This window comes from Haliaeetus albicilla, chromosome 17 (genome assembly GCF_947461875.1).
Source record: "Haliaeetus albicilla chromosome 17, bHalAlb1.1, whole genome shotgun sequence".
Lineage (NCBI taxonomy): Eukaryota > Metazoa > Chordata > Aves > Accipitriformes > Accipitridae > Haliaeetus > Haliaeetus albicilla.
The window spans coordinates 26,626,958-26,644,970 of NC_091499.1; the positions used below are offsets into that span (position 1 = coordinate 26,626,958).

At 42.3% G+C, this 18,013-nt stretch overlaps 1 protein-coding gene across 2 annotated transcripts in view; it reads right to left on the minus strand.

Moving 5' to 3' along the window:
• The window catches only part of CEP85L (centrosomal protein 85 like), a 122,194-nt gene extending 104,251 nt beyond the window's left edge, over window positions 1–17,943 (minus strand). Inside the window, exons 1-2 of one of the 2 annotated variants that reach the window (XM_069805118.1) lie at window positions 17,558–17,943; window positions 326–487 (exon numbers count right to left, since the gene is read on the minus strand). In XM_069805118.1, the coding sequence (XP_069661219.1) occupies window positions 326–487; window positions 17,558–17,606 (211 nt within the window). In that variant the 5' untranslated portion in view covers window positions 17,607–17,943. Of the gene's footprint in view, window positions 1–325; window positions 488–10,492; window positions 10,682–17,557 lie in introns of those variants that run through there. The other variant, XM_069805119.1, reaches the window with a different exon arrangement.
• Window positions 17,944–18,013: the final 70 nt, after the last annotated feature.

An 18,013-nucleotide genomic window follows, 5' to 3' on the forward strand; every position in this document is an offset into this window, starting at 1 on the left:
AAAAGTTTTTTCTGCTTTTACCACTTGTTTACAGTACAGGATATTACTTCTCGGTATAAATCTGGCACTTCTTGTAACTGCAATTATCAAAAGATCTAACACAAGTACCAGCTTTGTGGCAGAAATGCAAGTTAATGCACACAACTCATGCAGAAGTAAATTAATTAAACCTCACCAAAATAATTACTTGGGCCAGCCAGGAAAACAAAAAAATGCATGCGCTCAACAGCTTTGGAAAAGTACTGTTATTTTGGGAAACATACCTTTACAACATTTTTGGATCGTTCCTCTCTCAGAAACATCCAAAACTTAAGCGTCAACTCACCTTCCACACTATCAGAACAGGAGGTACCAATCCCAGTGTCCCCGCTGTCGGAAGCTATACTGTGTCTTCTGACAGGATTGCTTTGACTGCTTGATGAAATAGTTGTGGACTGCCACAGGGATTCAGTACCAGGTAACCATCCCACTGAGGAATAATCTGAGCCTATAAAGAAGGAAGCCAGAAGTCTGTCATTACAGATACAGTACAGAAGTCAACAACAAAATATTGGTCAAGATGAAAACTGAATCCTATGTTTGATAGTTCAGGTTTGAGCCAGACTCTGTGCTAATGTTTGGGGGTTTTGTTTGTTTTGGTTTTTTGGTGGTGGTTTTTTGGTTTGGTTTGGTTGGGGTTTTTTGTTTGTTTGTTTTAAAATCTTTTTGCTAGGTAGAAGCTTCCCCAAAAGTTCCAGTAAATACATTTTTACTATTTAAAAACATGACCCTTAAACTGTTCTTGCACTAACTTTAACAAGACATTTATCATACGATTCCTATCCTAGAACTGATTCTCAACTCACAGCAGAATTTTGCATTGCAAGCATTTAAATACAATCAAAGATTAACAAATTTTAGGACAGAAACCAGTTGAAAAACTGGCCAGTGAAACACAGTCATTTCCAACTGTGCATAAACCACACGATGAAAGTGATAAAATCAAGCCAGCAATGAAATTGTTAACACTGATATCTAAAGTAATTCATTATGTTTCATTGTTACCAGTAGTTTTCAGTTATCAAAAGACAGACTACCAACTCAAGCAGGCACAGAGCAGCTGCACACAAGCGGTCTCTGTGAGACATCTATCCATCTAGTGGTTTGTTTCATTTGTTGGTTTTTATTTAAATAATCGTTAAAATATTAAATTTTAAATCACAACTCAGAGCAGCAAATAGTTCCTCTGTTCAAGGAATTTTTGAGAACTTGTGGCCTACTTTATAGTCAGTCTCAAGGGAAAATACACTACAGGGTACAACCCCAGAGGGCCATCAGAATTTCCAATAACCAGTATCTAAATCTGAGCATTGTTTATAGGCAGAATACTGATCACCATGTTCGCACGCCAAACCAGCAGAGCCACATAAAGAACTTTGGGAAAAAAGCACTGCCTGCTCTTGGTTTTTATATATAATCACATACATACACCCCCTCTAGCAGTTAGCTTTGCATAACACTTTCAGCAGGAAATGACTCATGAAGAAGTATCAGTTCACATACAATGTCTCTTATGCTACATGTGGTTATTTTTAGGTCATTTAAACACTTTTCAGCAATGTCCATCCAAAGTCATAACAGCAATTTGCCTCTGTAATGACATCTGCAGATCATTGCTATTTCTAGCTGTACTTGTTTCCCAGTAAATTAAATAGTTTAGAAAAGAATGTAACAATACGTATATGCATGTGTATATACATATATAACCTCCCCCACAAATATATGGATACATACATACTCCCCATATAGCAGCCAAATCACTAGACCTACTAGCCAGAGTGATAACAGCTGCTCACCAAGCCACTTGTGAATTGAGGAATACAGTACATGCTTCCTTACTGTATGCACTTTTAACTGTAACAGGACATCTAAGACATCAGTAGGTTCTTGGAGGTCTTAAATATGCCTGTCCATCTCATTTGTCTCAACTTCATTCTCCTTTGAGGTTACTGCATCTTCTTCCCTTTAACACATTCTATCTTTTCTCACCGTCTTCAGAATCACCCCATTCTCCTTCCCCTTCATTCTACTTTAGCCATACCTTGTGCAATATATTTCCTTCTCTTCCTTAAACTTTTTGCTTTTCCTGTCCCAAAGCCTCTTAACTCTTAATTATGCCATTGAGTAGCTTTCAAGTCCAAGGGTGAGGCAGCAGAACAGAAGACCAGAGGAGCCAGACGTGAACGTGACTGGCCATGGCTCACCCATCACACCCTGTAGGGAGGTCCCAGACAAGATCCTAAGCGAATACCACTCCAGGTGTCATTCTTCAAACCATCCTCTCTGTATCATCATCTAACATACTGAAATGTGATAGTTTTGCATACAGCTATTGGGAAATTGGGACATTTCTGCCTCTCCTACCATCCAGCACATTTTTCACTAAACACTCTGGCTGCTTTGGGAGCAATGATTTTTTCATCCCTCCCTCAAAATAGGTCTACTTTCCGCAAGGGTTCCACTTCACACTTCTCAAGCTGCATCTAGTTATTCCAGCCAGAGTAAAGTTGACTTATGGGAACCCAAGCTAATTAAGTCAGAGACAGTTCTGATTTAGGAGACATTTAAAATACATTTATAGAAGAGAAATTTAGTTTCATTTACCCTTTATTATATTATGCTGTTCTCTACAATACAACTCTTTGGTGACATTTCAGCTTTTATGGCATTAAACAAGTGTTAAAAGAAATGCAGCAGATAATGCTACCACTACTGCACATTAAATCAACAGAGTATTAAGTGTCAAACTCTTCAGATCTCTTGGTTAGACAAATATTTAGTATGTGGACCTATTACCATCCATATGCAGCCCCCTAAAAGGGAGAGATACTTTTCACTTCGGTGGAACTTTGAGGAATAAAAGCTAAAAATACCACAGAACGAGAGTAACTTAGGAAAGGACATTCAGAGGTTATCTACTCTAACCCCCAGCTCAAAGCAAGGCTAATTAGATCAGACTGCTCAGGGCCCCGTCCAGCTGAGTCTTGAACACCTCCAGGGACACATATTCCACAGCCTCCCTGGGCAGCCTGTTCCAGCATTTAACCACTCTCCGTGCAAAGTCCGTGCAAAGATTATCCTAACATCTCCGTCTCTCTCATGTTCCAATTGTTGCAATATACCCCAAAAGATGCAACTATACAGTGCAAGACTTGGCAAAAAGGGTTAACTTACTAGACGGGTCAGTCAGTCATCCCCATTGGGATCTCTATAGGTACTGTAAGTTGAGGAAATAAAAAGCATCACAAAACACCCTACTATATTCCCAATTTTACACCTACACGCAGACAGCCTGGGGACACACCAAGCCCCAAGTGTGGTGCTGAAGCACAGGTCCAGGAGACCTTGCTGGCAGAACGCAGAATGAATGCAACACTTCCCGGGGCACCTTTGCATCCAGGGGCAGTTCAGCATTTCCAAGTTAACACACGAAGCCTGATTCTTGAGCCGCTAAGCCCTGAAGAGGTAAGTGCTGGTACACAGCCATAGCTACACACAGATCAGCATGAGGCCAGCAAGAGTTTATTAGCTTTGGCTCAGCACGGGCCTGCCAGATCCCATCTGGCTCTCCAGGGAAATACTCAAGTCTCTCTGGACGATGCTCTGGGCTCCAGAAGGGTCCCTTCACTCGGGCACTCCTGCTCAGCACCCCTCGTAACCCACAGCCGGCTGCGCGCAGCAGGAGCGGGCCCCCAGTGCTGTCACTGGGATCGCACCTTCCCCTTCCAGCCATCCTCTACGCACAGGCAGGGATGGGGGCTGGGATGGGGTGGAATGGTCTCGTTTTCTCACCCACTGGGCTTTTACCGTTCAGGAGCAGCCTCTGCATTCAAAAGGCACATGTCCCAAGAAGGAGTATTGGTTTAGAATTTGAATAGGTGAACAGTATGCGCTTTTTAACCTATTTTAGATGTGCCAACAGAACATGGTTGCACGTGACCACTTCAAGAAAAGCGTTCTCTTTGCTGCCCAGAGAGGTCCTGACTGACATTACATGTGCTGCATTTTTTTAAAAAGATAGCTAATGACATATTCCACGAGACTACACTTTTTAATGTTTCATGGAGTATCCGCCTCATTGTTTTACCTTGCTGACCTAACGGTGATTCTGTACACTAGAAGGCCATTACAAAAATAAACTGTCTACATGAAAAAGAGCTTTTCAAAACTAATTGAACCCACTCCAATAAATGGCCAAATAAAAGCAATGAGATAGCAGAAACAGACTCAATAATTAAGTCTCAACAGAAAGTCACGTGTACCCAGTTCAAAGTGCCAGAGAGCAGACCCCCTTCCCATTGCTGAGGGAAGGTAATTATCCAAGTTGCAATAAGGAAACATAACCCATAAAATAAGACCTTACAAACCTCACCAGTCCAAGCCATTACTTTAAAATTCATTTATTAGTTTCATTATTTGAAACTGACCTTCTGAGCCAAGTCCTGAAGAATCACCAATTGCTATGCACCCTGTTCCATGCTCCCCATCTCCTTTTCAACAGCTTTCTGTGAATACATGATCTTTCATGCAGCAAACAGCCTACACTGAAAGAACAAGCTTAAAACAGGGAGAAGATACACAGGAGTCCCCATGTCGCTCAGCTAGCACACCTGCTTTACCCTGCTGCTCTAATCTCAAACCTGCCAATCAACAGCTACCAACCATCTGCCCAAAATACAGACTGGGGCAAGAAAAGTAAGGAAAAATTTCTAATAGATACTTGTGCTGCTAAATTGCATATTACCATCTGACTATGATCATTCCTTACTGGGTCAGGAAAATCTGCCTTTCATAGGATTTAATAGAAGAGAAACAAAAGTAGTGTCATCCCACCTGCCTATAATTTCCAACAACAAACATGACAAATAAAATACATGCAAAATCCCAAACAAGTCTCAGAAGGAGCCTTGTTTATACAAACAGTTGACTGCATCCTTGAATTCGGCCAGTTAAATATACCGACATAGTGCTGTTTCTCCAGCCTAAGCATTTAAAACAGATCAGTTAACAACTAAGTATATAAAGTGCAGGAAGTAGATTATTTATTAAAAGATAACAGTTGTTGAAATTTCACTCCACAAAAACATGTATCTTTTTCTGTGTATTACAGAATGCCGTCAGCTACTGCTGGCAAGACGGCACCTAGATAATTCTGGATCATTACCACTCCTAATTTCAGTGGCATGCACAGATCCCACATGATCTACATATACAAAATAATACCACCACCATCTTTATATTTGGTTCCTAAAATACCTCTAACATGCTTGGATGTAAAAAGTATTATTTTAAGTGACAGCTATGATACTGTTATTTTACCTAGATGCTGAATGGAAAGCAACAGCAAAAGACTTAACTGGGTTCCACAGCAGATACATCCTAACTTTAAGGATACTGATTTTTCTATTCCACACCATGACTTTGGCATAAGATTGTGACCAGCAGTGAATCGCCCATGACAGCCAGTGTAAATTTATACAGTCGAAGGATTCTGAAGGGGACATCTCACTACAGTACTATCAAAACTGACAGCTACGCAAAGCTCATTCTAGTCATCACAGATGTGACCACGCTGTACAATAATGTTTCATGCCACGAGGGCACTGAAGCCTGCCTGAAGCTCTTTCAAGGAAAGCAAGTCAGCATTTCAGCCCAAACACACTGCCAAAGTTATTTGGTTCACCCTCACCATCAACAACTTTACCCAAAACCCTACTAATTATGCTAGAAGATCATACAATAATATTTTGAAAGAAGTCAACCCACCTTCTACCCCGTTCCCCCATGCCTACTCATACAGTCCTCTGACATTGCTGAATTTATCCCAGTTGCAACTTCTTCCCCCCACCCCGAATCCTTCAAGGTTTCACAGCCTCTCTTTTGCACTTTCTCTCTGTCCCACAGGGCTAAGTAACCACACAGCTCTTCAAAAGGAAAAGTCTACAAACAAACCCACAAATGGTCTCTCAGTGAACTGTTTGCTGTATTGTAGGAATAAACTTGCTTCAGTTGGAAAACGTTTATGTTTACTCATCATAGCTGCAACATCATTACTGCTGAAAGATTAAAGAAAACCTCACTTTGGTGTGTGTTTCATGCACAACAATTCCTTGCCAATAAATACTCTATTTTTTTCAACTGCTGGAAAAACAACACAAATAGTGAGAAAAGGAAATGGAGGCAGGGAAATTTAAAATGCAAAAAAACTCTTTCCGAAAAATAGACACAAGAGCAGATGTCATACTTTAACATATTTATATAGGTTTTAAAAAAAAGCTGACAGCTGATAGAATGGTGCAACAGCAGCCTCCTTCAATCAAAGGTGAAGCAAAAGATAAGCTGGATTCATTCAATCTGATATCCTGACACAATAAAGAGAACCAGGCACGTAAGGGTTCCTTGCAGACACAGGCAAAAATAAACTTACATGGATAAATAAATACTCTTCAAAATAACATTAAAAAACTGGCATCCCAACCCTGACACCTAGAAAAATATTTACTAGGTGCACTTAATCTCTAGGATCCTTCCACAAAACACAATGCAACTTTTATTAAGACAAACATCCAAAACAAGTTCCAAGTCTACAATGCAACATCTTCTCTTCCGAGGTGAGCAGTACACTGGTAAGAGAGCATTTCTAATGCTTTCAGGGAAGGTGGCCAGACGACAGTTTCAGGACCCTTTTCACAAACACTCTGGACGTGGTGGGAGCTCATGGCTCTTCCAGCTGGCCATGAACTGAGGTACCAGAAGATTCTAGTCCCTCCTCTCACATCAGTGCAGTTGAGAGTAGGTGGATGATACAGCTTAATCTAAGTGCAAAGAGGAGCAGGGCAAAGTGGGATGAAATGACAGCCCCAACTACTGAATTTTTACATGCTGGTTTCTCAAAAGCACTTTACAATGTCAGATAGCTAAAGTATGACTCATCCTGAGGACTCATATCCTTTATTAGTGTGCTTTCTTGACAGAGCCTGCAAGCTATTTAATTAAGATCTCGTAGTTTTTCAGTTGGAAACTGAGTAATCCTAAATATGAAGAAAGATAAAAATGTACAGATATAGAGGGAAGCAGGGAAAGAGAAACAGTAACACAAGAGTTTAAGCAGAAGAACATTGAGAGACACCTTTTTACTGGCATTTTTACTTGTACAGTCTGATAACATACTGCCTGGCATAGAAAGGCCCATGCCTGTCCTCTGTACTATTCACATGCAAAAGAAACCACTTATTAGAGAGAGAAAAACATCATTAAAAAGTAACGGAGAAAAATGAAAGTAGAAGAGAGAAACCCAAAGAAGAAAATCCTCAAAATACAATCCTCAAAGTAAACATAAGCCTGACCGGCAGTATCAATTAGAAGAACCTGATTAGGGTCTTATTTTAAGAAATATAAACTTGTGCTCCAATTTCTTAAGAGAGCTAAATTTTAAGTAGACTACGTCACCAAACCTCTGGCTTCTTTTGCCTCTGGAATTCCTTAATAAAAGTTAAAATGTTAGTTTCCCGCTCCCCATCCCGTCCCCCCCCGAAGTGCCTAAATGTACAATCTCTCATCACAGATAGTTATAGCTATAAAACATTTGTCTTCTATACACAACAGTATTTCAGTGTGAACTTTCACAAGTTACAATTTTTTATGACTTCACAAATGTGTATGGCACTGTGCAACAAGTTACAAAGTTTCTCATGCAGGGAAGTACGCAACCTAGAAGACAGAATGGGAACTAAGGACAATAAATACATCAGTTTGACAGATGAGCTTTAGAGAATCTTGCCATGGCAGTTGAAGACATAATCAGGTAGCTCACACTCTACCAACCCCCCACGCCAGAACAGAAAGTAAGAGGTGCCCAGGTCTGTCCTTCCATCAAAGAGTCCAGCTGGCAAGCTTATGCCGCTGGTTAAAATGGGTTTGAGCCAAGAATGCTGTTTGACATTAAAGCTAATCAGATCTAGTGGTCAGCTGCTACGCAAAGGCTGGTCACCTTTCTCAGCCACATACTCGCTTTTGCTTCCCCAGCATAAGCCCTGCCACTCCAGACCCCACAGAAAGTGGTTCAGGAACAAACTGTCCCTGCTTACAAAAAAGGTTATCTGCTAATTTGATTTCCTAAGCTGGCTCAGCAAGGAGTCAGACTAGAAGCAGTGCCAAGGAGGGAGTGGGAACGTCCAGGCACACTTCTGATGCCTACCAGCAACCAGCTAGTAACTAGGCTTATCCCTACTGCCAAATTGCACATTAAGGCAGATTCTAAACTGCAGCAAGATAGGCATAAGTCTCCGCTGGCTTCACTGTGGAGGACAAAATCTGTTCAACTAGCAGAAAGCCACGTTCAACACAGCATTCTGCTAGCTAAAAAGGTAACAAAATCCTTAGACTGACACAGTATGTAATAATGGACTCAGTATCCCTGACTTCTATTCTAGAAAGTATGTATGTAAAACAAGAACTCAAATTTGTAACACACTTTATAATTTTCATACAGGTAGCATTTACCTGTAGTTATTTGATATCAACCCAATGATGAAATTCCTACCCTTGTCAGGAAAGGAAGAGGTTTGCTTTCATTTCATCACTGACAGGAGCAAGACCAGGAATTCAGTCCAATTGTTGATGGCACTCCTGTGAGTTTTCCACTTCCAGATAGAGTATTTGCATAAAACAGAACTTCAAAATACAAACTGCAGATGTTTCTTATTTCACATTTGGCACACAGACTACATGTATTACCTCATGCCTGCTATGCTGGCTTGCCCCTTTGTCTTTGGACTCAATGCACTATTCACCCCATAGAAACACAAAATGATATTCTTAGTTTCCATTCACTTCCATATACTAACTGCAGAGGAGAAGGCTACCTTTTAAACTTGGAAAGTATATCACTTATAATATGAAGAGGGGAACGTCTAGGAAAATAAACACATTAAGTTATGCTTACAGTTAATACAAACTTCAAACAGCCCTCAGGACATGCAGTCAGCTCCTAGAGCCTGTTAAAAAGCTGTGCACATGTAGGTGATCAGCTGAATCCTTTGATCAAAAAAAGCTAATGATCACAGATTATCATCTGTTTCAGCCCTTCTTGCAGCTTAGCTTTATTGGTATTCAAAATCATAATCAGGCAAGTTTTTCTCCAAATTGTTTGTCATTTCAACATTTTTCTTACCAAATTACCTTTGTCCTCCCTCTTTCTGTTTAAAGAGTTAATTCAATCCCCTCTATGCATGGGGAAAAGTGAAGTAATCACAGCTGCTACAATGAGTCAAAAAATACTAAATGGTTTTAAGCAATTCCCACACTTAGCAAAGTGGATCAAATAAAGGAGTCTAGCAGTCTTACTTTTTTCAAAAAAGAGCATAATCTCTCTCCTTGTAATCAGATATCAGATCTAAAGAGATCCTTGATGCTAAAATAAATGAAGACAGAGACCCCCCCAAAAAAATATTCACTGAAACATTTTGCCCAAGTATAACAATGCTAGGATTTTTTCCATCATTTTTCAGAGGTCTAATGTGCATTATACACACAACAAAATATACTTTAACATGGCCTTACCAGAGACCAAGCCTCCAGACGACAGTTTTAGCGCGTGCTAACGGAAGTATGCACATCATGTAAGGGAGTTCCCACGTTGTTATATTTGGGTTAAAAGGATGAAATTCTGGCTTCACTTAAGTCATTAGGAGATTTTCCTTAAAACTTCCAATGCTTATGTCACAAGGCACAACTTTTCCCCAAACTCAGCTTCTCAGCTTCCACTCACACCTATTCAATATAAGCAAGGACACTACGCTGAAATTTAAAAGAGCAGTAGTTAAAAAAAACCAAACCAAACAAACTTTCACACTGTACACCATCAACCCTACCTAGGATACTTCCAGTCAAAATCAGTACTTCTTGCGTTTCCATCTTCACAACTACAATCACTTTTGAGGTAAAACTTTGCATTGCAATAATTCTACTGACCACAGAAAAAGCCCTTATTCAATCGGTTTGGTATTTTGGATGATGAAGTGAACAGAAAGAGGTTAAGATCGCAACTGTTAGCTTTGTTTCCCATAAAGTCTATAGCAAAAGCGATAAAATTTTAAGTAATGGTATTTTCAATGCCTTTTAGTGCTTCTAGCTGGGTCACTATACTCCCATTTTGTTTTCTTATTACCCACAGAACTATCAGGCCTTTGATCAGTGCTAGTCACTGAACTTTTATACAAAGCATTAATTCTCAACGGGAAGAATGTCTCCAAAGGTTCAGAATTGCCAAAAGGTATAAATAGCTTTGCTGTAGGGTAGGCATTCAGGAGAGAAGATAGCATATTTTAAAGAAATACAGACTTGAAAAAAAGTCTTATTTATTCTGAAACATTTGAAAAAGTTGCAGCTTTCCACACCATCTGGAAACTAGGCTACAAAAGGAGTAAAGCAGACATTAAAAACATAAGGATACCTTATAAGGAATCTCAGATCTGACTCCAGGACGATTCAAGAATGCTTCTTGTCTGAATCCTACACCACCAGTCTCTTAACATATTAGGAAGCTGAAAGTTTGAAAAGCATCATTTTCTACTTGCATTTGCTAAGTCTACTTTAGGTATTTTAATCAATGAAGAAGCAGCATGACCTTTCCTTGGCACTACTTGCACTGCCCTTCCTCAGCAAGACTGAGATAGGCCCCCACTACCTCTCCAGTCATTATCCATTATTCTGGACCCGTTTCAACCTGTATGCAAGTCCACTAATTGGTGGAAGCTACACTGTCCAGTGGAATTAATGTCACTTTTTCCTGATCCTCTCTCTTAATCTTTCTCGGCCTTCACAGTAAGTCTGAGGATTAACTGTATACTTCCTGATGTCATCAGCAATGAAGCAGGATTGTGCTAGGACATTTTTCAACTATCCATCAGCTGACTGAAGAGCCAACCCATTTGACTCCAGATATTGTGCACCCGCCTGATACCAGCAGAGACGCCTCCTGCAGCAATGTCTCACACCAGGGTCAGGCAACTGTATAAAACCCCTTCAGTATTTATTGAACTTTAGTATTCTCCTGGTCCAGCTCCCCAAATTAGCTTGCAATAAGGCTGAACAAGTGCTACAGTGGGCCCAGGGGAAGCAGTAAGGATACATGAGCAGAGGTACCCAGAAGGTACCAGTGGGTACAGCAACTACCCACTAGATTATTTTAGCTGTAAAATGAAATCATGCCCTGCAATCCACCCACATACAACCCTTCAGGCAAAAGGAGGAGTCTACCTGTCACATTTTCCGACATTTCAGGGACTATCATACCTTGAAAGAAAAAAGAAAAAAAAAAATCTCAACACTTGCCCTTCTTTTATTTGTGTTAATGCCTCCTTTTACAGAGGGGCCATTCGATTCTCAAAAAACAGCAAAGATCCCTGGAGAATGAGGACAGAAAGATGCAGTGCCACTTACAGCATGGCTGGCTGCGGAGAAATAGGTCACTTGAGCGTAGCTGTGCAATCAATAAGATGTTCAAGCTCAGGCAACCAAGCCAGATGCTGTGGAGAATGGTGCCCGGGGAAACCTAGCATCCTCAGGGGCGATTCCACAGGGCTCAGCAGTTTCAGAGCACGTGAGGGATGATGGGTCAGGACTAACACAGACCTAAGCACACTTGTGAGCATATTTACACAAATTATTCCCTGCTGCATGTTCTCCTCCAGCCAGCCACCTCTGGGCCTCTGCACCCAATCTGCAGTCTCCCATGTGCCACGTTTAGAACCTCCTCAACTTGCCCTAGACAGCAAGACACTCCCATGTGGAAGCCTATGACAGAAACCAGAACCTTATTATACTTCAGTACACCTTCCCACACCTTCCCCCAGTGCTGGCAGGAATAAACTTCAGGGCCATATACAGTATTATTCCAGGTCTACCAAAAGAAATACTCAAAACATAATGGCTTCCTTCTTCAGAAGTTGTAGCGGGTACAGGTGCCAAGGTTTTGGTAGTGGGGGGCTGGAGGGGGACCTCTGTGAGGAGAGGCTGGGGCTGCCCCGTGCCGGACACGGCGGGTTCCAGTGCACCCACCACAGGGCACGGCTGAGCCCCACAGCCAAGATGGTGGCACCTCAGGGAATACGTGTGTAAGGAAGGGCAAAACACTGCCTGTGAGCAATGAGTGAGGGGGAAAAGAAGTGTGAGAAACGGCTCTGCGAGCCCAGAGGTGAGAGCAGGAGGAGAGGAGGAGCGGGAGCTCCAGGCACCTGAGCAGAGATTCCCCATCAGCCCCTACAGAGACCAGGCTCGAGCAGGGGAACAGCAGGAAGGAGCGTGGAGAGGAGCTGCCATGGCCCGACCCCGCGGCCAAGTCTCTTTCTCCCATGATGGTAACTGGTACGCAATCTCTCTGTCTTCATCTCAACTCACAAGCTTTTCCATCCTATCTTCTCTCCTGTCTTGCTGAGGAGGGGGAATGAGCGGCTGGGTGGGCATCTGGCAGCGAGCTAAGTTTAACCCACCACAGAAGTCAGCAAGAAAGCCACTTTTTGAAATCACATAGCAAACACACTGAACATGTTTTAAATGCTAATCACAACCACAATGAGACTGTTTCATTGTCAGTGTACAACTCCAAGACACAATTTGGGCATCTGAGAGACTACTGACAACTATAACCAAGTCAGCACTTTTTCAGCCAAAAAACAACCAGCACAGGAATCGACAATTAGTTTAACTCTCCAACTATTAAGCCCCAGGCAAGTTATATAATAAAAACAGGCATCCAAAGAGTACAGGAAGCAAAGCAGTAGATATTGAACACGTGTAGTTACTATCCCCCTTAACGAACCTGTCTACAACAAACAGGCTTTGCTTCCAACAATGGCAGATGTTCACCTACAACCTCAAGTCACGCAAGAACTATTTGATTTAGGAGGCTTTCAGCTATTCTTACCACTATGCGTTGTTATTGCATTTGGCAACTTTTCTATATTTTGAAATGCATGGGGTCTTTAACGGGTTCTTTAACAGGTATTAAATGCCTGGCAAAATCTTAGTTTAAATAATTTGCAACTGTAACAGGCAATATTTGGCAGACATAAATCCGAGGCATTTTTTGAAGAAACTACAGGTGCTCGTATCCTAACTAGCACTTCCTTCACCACCATCCCCTAGTGCAGACATGATGGCTCAGGCCGCTTTTTACCATATACTTAGTCTGTACAACTGTTTAGAATTAATGCATTCTTCTCAAAATCATTAAACTAATTACTACTTCCTTTAATTAAAGTTTTAAAAGCATAGAATTACTGAAACCACAAGTCTATATTCAGTCAGTAAATGTTTAACATACAGTTAACATACAAGAGATTAGAACAATTGCTAACCCCTAAGACCAACAACATAATACACCTTTACATCTATCACTCTTTTCTTACTAAGCAGTTATGACATCCATGTTTTGTACACATTAAAAGAGTGGATACTATGTCCATAAAAGTGAATTGCCTGGAGGGAGGGAGGGGGAAAAAAAAAAAAAAAAGGCATTGTTTTTGAAGGGAAGTAAGTAACTCCCATTCACCACCACTCAAACACAGAATGCCATTTCATGTCATTGTGATCTGTGAAAGATGGCAAAGGCCATTCTAGCAGCCAGTGTTGCAGCTGGAGCATTACATTTTTAAAGCTTGAGTAATCAATCATTAGAATGCACCATATACATATGCGTGTATATATATACACGCACACTTACAACTGGTAAACAATCTGAAGTCCACCCTTGGCCACACTAACTCACCACTTAGTGCCTTGCCTAGCCTGCAAAGATAAACCTGCCTTCTCAAGATGTCCCGAGAGCTGTCACATCCCCAGCTGCAGACCTCTAACAGCAGACCAATAAAACTTGGTACAGAAATGAAACCATTGGATTTCTGTCCCCCCTCCACACAGAAAGGATGAAAAAAAGAGTGTCATCGGCCCCGTCCTCCCCACCCTGGCTGTGTTGTGAAGCTGCCTGTGAAGTCCATGGGTAATCCAAGGACGCAGCACCTCGCAGGCCTTACAATGTGTTGTGACCTTATTGCTGCTGACACTTTGATTATGACATCATTAAATAATCTTTCAGACCCACGTGTGTCACGCTCGCTGCCAACAAGGGTTAAGTATGAGAACACGGGCAACTTCTGGGATTTGCCTTATGAACAGATCACATTGCCAGGGCTCTAGAAACAGAGGGATGCAGGCTGCTATTTTTAGGGAGCGTCAATCACATCCTTTTGAGCACCTTACTTCTAGTTTTCACCACTTCTTGCTTTTGTCATGTGAACAGCTCTTACCAGCCAGATTTCAGTAGTGGTCAACCATTGGTAATATTGGACAACAGAGAGAAGCTTGACTACAGGTGGTACAGTTTACTGAAGGTAATAAATACTTTATTTTTCATTTTAAAGTGTGTTTGTTTCCACAGGCATCTGTCGAACACACATAGCCTAACTGAATGACTCTGAATCCCAGGGGAATAACACATCTCGATGAACACTTTCACAGTCTTAAAAGAGTTATTAACCAACTGTGCATTTCAAAGGATGGTCTAGATGAATAAGCAAAGGGCTCGCAATGCTGTATGCCCTTCACTGCAGTTATTTAAATTCCTGCAGCATAGTGGGTAACTGCTGTCTTTATAGAAGTATAAACTATACTGCAAGGTTTTCATAAACAGTTAAATGTGTACAAGAAGGCTGAAAGACTGTAAGTCAATCATATACATTCCAAAAATAGCAATTTAATTTTTCAGGACAGGTACTGAGACTGTAAGAAGCTGAATTTATCTTGCATGGGCGGCAAACTTTGTCATTAAATCCACTGGTTAAACAAGAAGCACCTATCTAAAAAAAAGAAAAAAATCTCAGCGGCATGCAAACAAGACAGTGTATTTTTTTCAGAGAATGCACTCCTATAGAACTGAAAAGTAAGAACAATGTGGGAGTTACAAGAGGGAATAAAACTGGAGGCCACAAATTAAATACTCCCTAAGAAGTGTCCTTGCTGGTTACATTTTAAGAAAAACAGAATTAATTTGCATTTATTACTGAAAATCTGATAATTCCCCTGTGTAAATAGTTAGAATTCTTCAGTAGGCACCTAGCTTTGTAAGGGTATTGTAAGATTTTCAACAGAAATAGGACTTCTAAATACCCATATCCATAGATAACCAAAATACAACTAGCAAAATAGAACGCTTTTCAGTAAAAACACAGCTTAAGAAGAATTAACAAGTCATAAACTGTTATGCTGCCACACCAATATTTAAAAGACAATCAGAATCCATAGCAAGTAGTTGCTGTTAAAAGAATTAAACATATTTTGGCAAAAAGAAAACTCCTTCAGCTTGAAAAAGAAAACCTTAAACTTCTGCTTCCTAGTTGGACGCTACCATTCCATGACAAAATGCTTTTCCCATGGACAGCTTCCTTCTCAAAAAAAAAAAACCAAACAAAAAAAAAAACAAAACAAACCCCAAACAAGCCAAAAAAACACACCAAATACCTAACCTGGCAATAATATAACAGCACAGGATCTTAGTAGCCATCATCCCTTCATTAAAATACCTGCATGGAGTTAATTAACTTCCTCTTCTTTAGAGGGATTGCGGACCTCGCGAAACAGCTCCTCGACTCTTTCAAAGTAAGACTGATGAAGGAAGGGACTACTATGTTGGAAATTACAGTGCACAGATCATATCTCAAGGTTAAACCTTTATCCACTTTCTAATTAACCACCACCTTCTGTTAGTCTATCTTATCTCAAATTAAGAGATTTTTCAAATTAGAGAAGTTTTGCTACATTACATTTCTACTGCTTATAGATAAAACGTACATTTCGAACTTCATATTAACCTTGAGTATTTAAAGAAAAGAGGGGATGGAGGAGGAAAGAAAAGCAATACACAGACTTAGTTCTCAAATCTTAAAGACAATTCTGACAAACAAACAAAACATTCATCCAATAATTGACTGATCAGAATTGCTGACAAATGCAACATAGTACTAAAACACTTTTATTTGACCCAAACCAAAGGGAAGATGCTGTAACAAATGGCACAATCCAAAGTTTTCTGAAACAAATGCAAAATGAACACCAACAATCTTTGTAACAGTCTGAAGTTAGTGCCAGGGTGTGCTTGTGGTATAATCTTCTAATATTCCTGCCCCAAACACAAATAATCAAGAATTAAAACACCCTAAATTCCTGCAGTTTCCATCAAATTAACCGAAATCTCTGCAACCTAGTGTTCACAATACCCAGTATCTTTGCAAGCTGTAGCACAAAGATAAGGTAACTCCATTCTTTTGCGGGAAGCATTTAAAAAAAAAACAAAAAAACACACACAAAACCAAAAATCACAACACTTCAGCAAGGCAAAGGCGTTATACATAAAAATGAATAATTTAATAATAGTACAGAAAAAGGGAAGAATGTCTTCTTTCACATTATAGGGACTGAACATAAGACTACTTGATAGAGATTCAGGCAGCTGCCGAGAACCTCTTAGCAGCTCTTGTATTTGCAAGACAAGCCCTATCAGTCGAAAGCAAAACAATCCTGCCATTTAAATATGTCAACTAACTGTATATGCATTATGCAGTCACATTTTGCAATCCCAAAATTAAAACACGAATCCAAATTTCTGAAGGAAAAAGAATTATTGCAACACTTAAAAAATTATTCCAACACTTGCAACGGCAGGGCTTCACGGTGATCAATTACTTCAGTAAGTCAAAATATCACGAAATGTCTGCAGGAACTCTGCCAGAGTAAAGCAGGTGATAGAGTTGGCAGTGTTTTCAAATCCCGAAAAGGGCATCCAAAAGAGTCGGTACCTAGCCTTACCTGCCCAAAAGTAACGCTCGTACGGCTCTGCAATCAATTCACCTATTTTCCTCCGCCGGTTTTGACAGCCTTGACGGTGGAAAGTGAGCCCACCGCTTACAGATAGGATGTCTCCCCAGTAACAACCCAACGCCGAGCGTAAAATTTCAACGTATCCCTGCCAACCCGCAGGAACTAGGCTCTAATTAACCCAGAGACAGAAAAGTGGTGCAAAAAAAAAAAAATAGGACTCGACCGATTTGTTGCCGTCTAAGTCTAAAACCAAAAGCGTACAGGAAAGCACGCTTCCAGCCTCTGCCTGAGGGCACACTGACAAAACGGGGAGGGGGGGAAGCCCAAGACAAGGAAGCGGATTATGTGGGTTAAGCTCAGCTTTCATCATCCGCTACAAGGTCCAGCTAAGTCAACACCGAGCCCCCCCCCAGGGCCGGCCGACCCCGGGCCGAGGCAGCGGCGGACGGGCCGGCCCCCGCGCCCTCTCCGGGAGGCCCCGCCGCCACGTTCCCCCTCAGGGAGCCGGGGGGTGCCCGTAGCGCTTCCCGCCCGCCGCGGGGAGGGAGCCGCTTCCTCAGACGCGTCTGTGAGGAGCCGGGCCGAGGGGAGGGAAGCGGCGGGGCCCTCCTGCCTTCACCCCCTCCCGCCCCGCCGGGTTCCTTACCCGCCTTAAAGCCGCGCAAGCCGAGCTGGGGGTGCAGCCCGCCCCACATGGTGCCGGGCCGGGCCGGGGGGGGCCGCCGCTCCTCGGCGGTCGGTCGGTCGGTCGGTGGAGCAGCGGCGCGGAGCTGGGCGCTCTCCGGCGGGCGGTGGCGGCCCGGATGGCCGGGGGGGGGAGGCGGCCGCGGCCGCTCCCGCTGCCGAGGAGAGGTTTAGCGGGGGGCTGTCGCCGCGGCGGGGGCCGCCGCCTGCCCCAGAGGCGCCGCGGCCATGGTGCCGGGGCCGCGACCGCGGAGGGCGGTGGGACCTGGCCGCCCCCCCTGGCAGCAGACAAAACTTGCTTTATCGCGCTGCCGCCGCCGACCGCCTGCCTCTCTCGGGCGCTGCGAGCGGGGCGGAGACAGGGGCGGGAGCCCCGCAGATGCTGCTGCGGCCGCTGCTGGGGCGGGGGGGGGGGGGG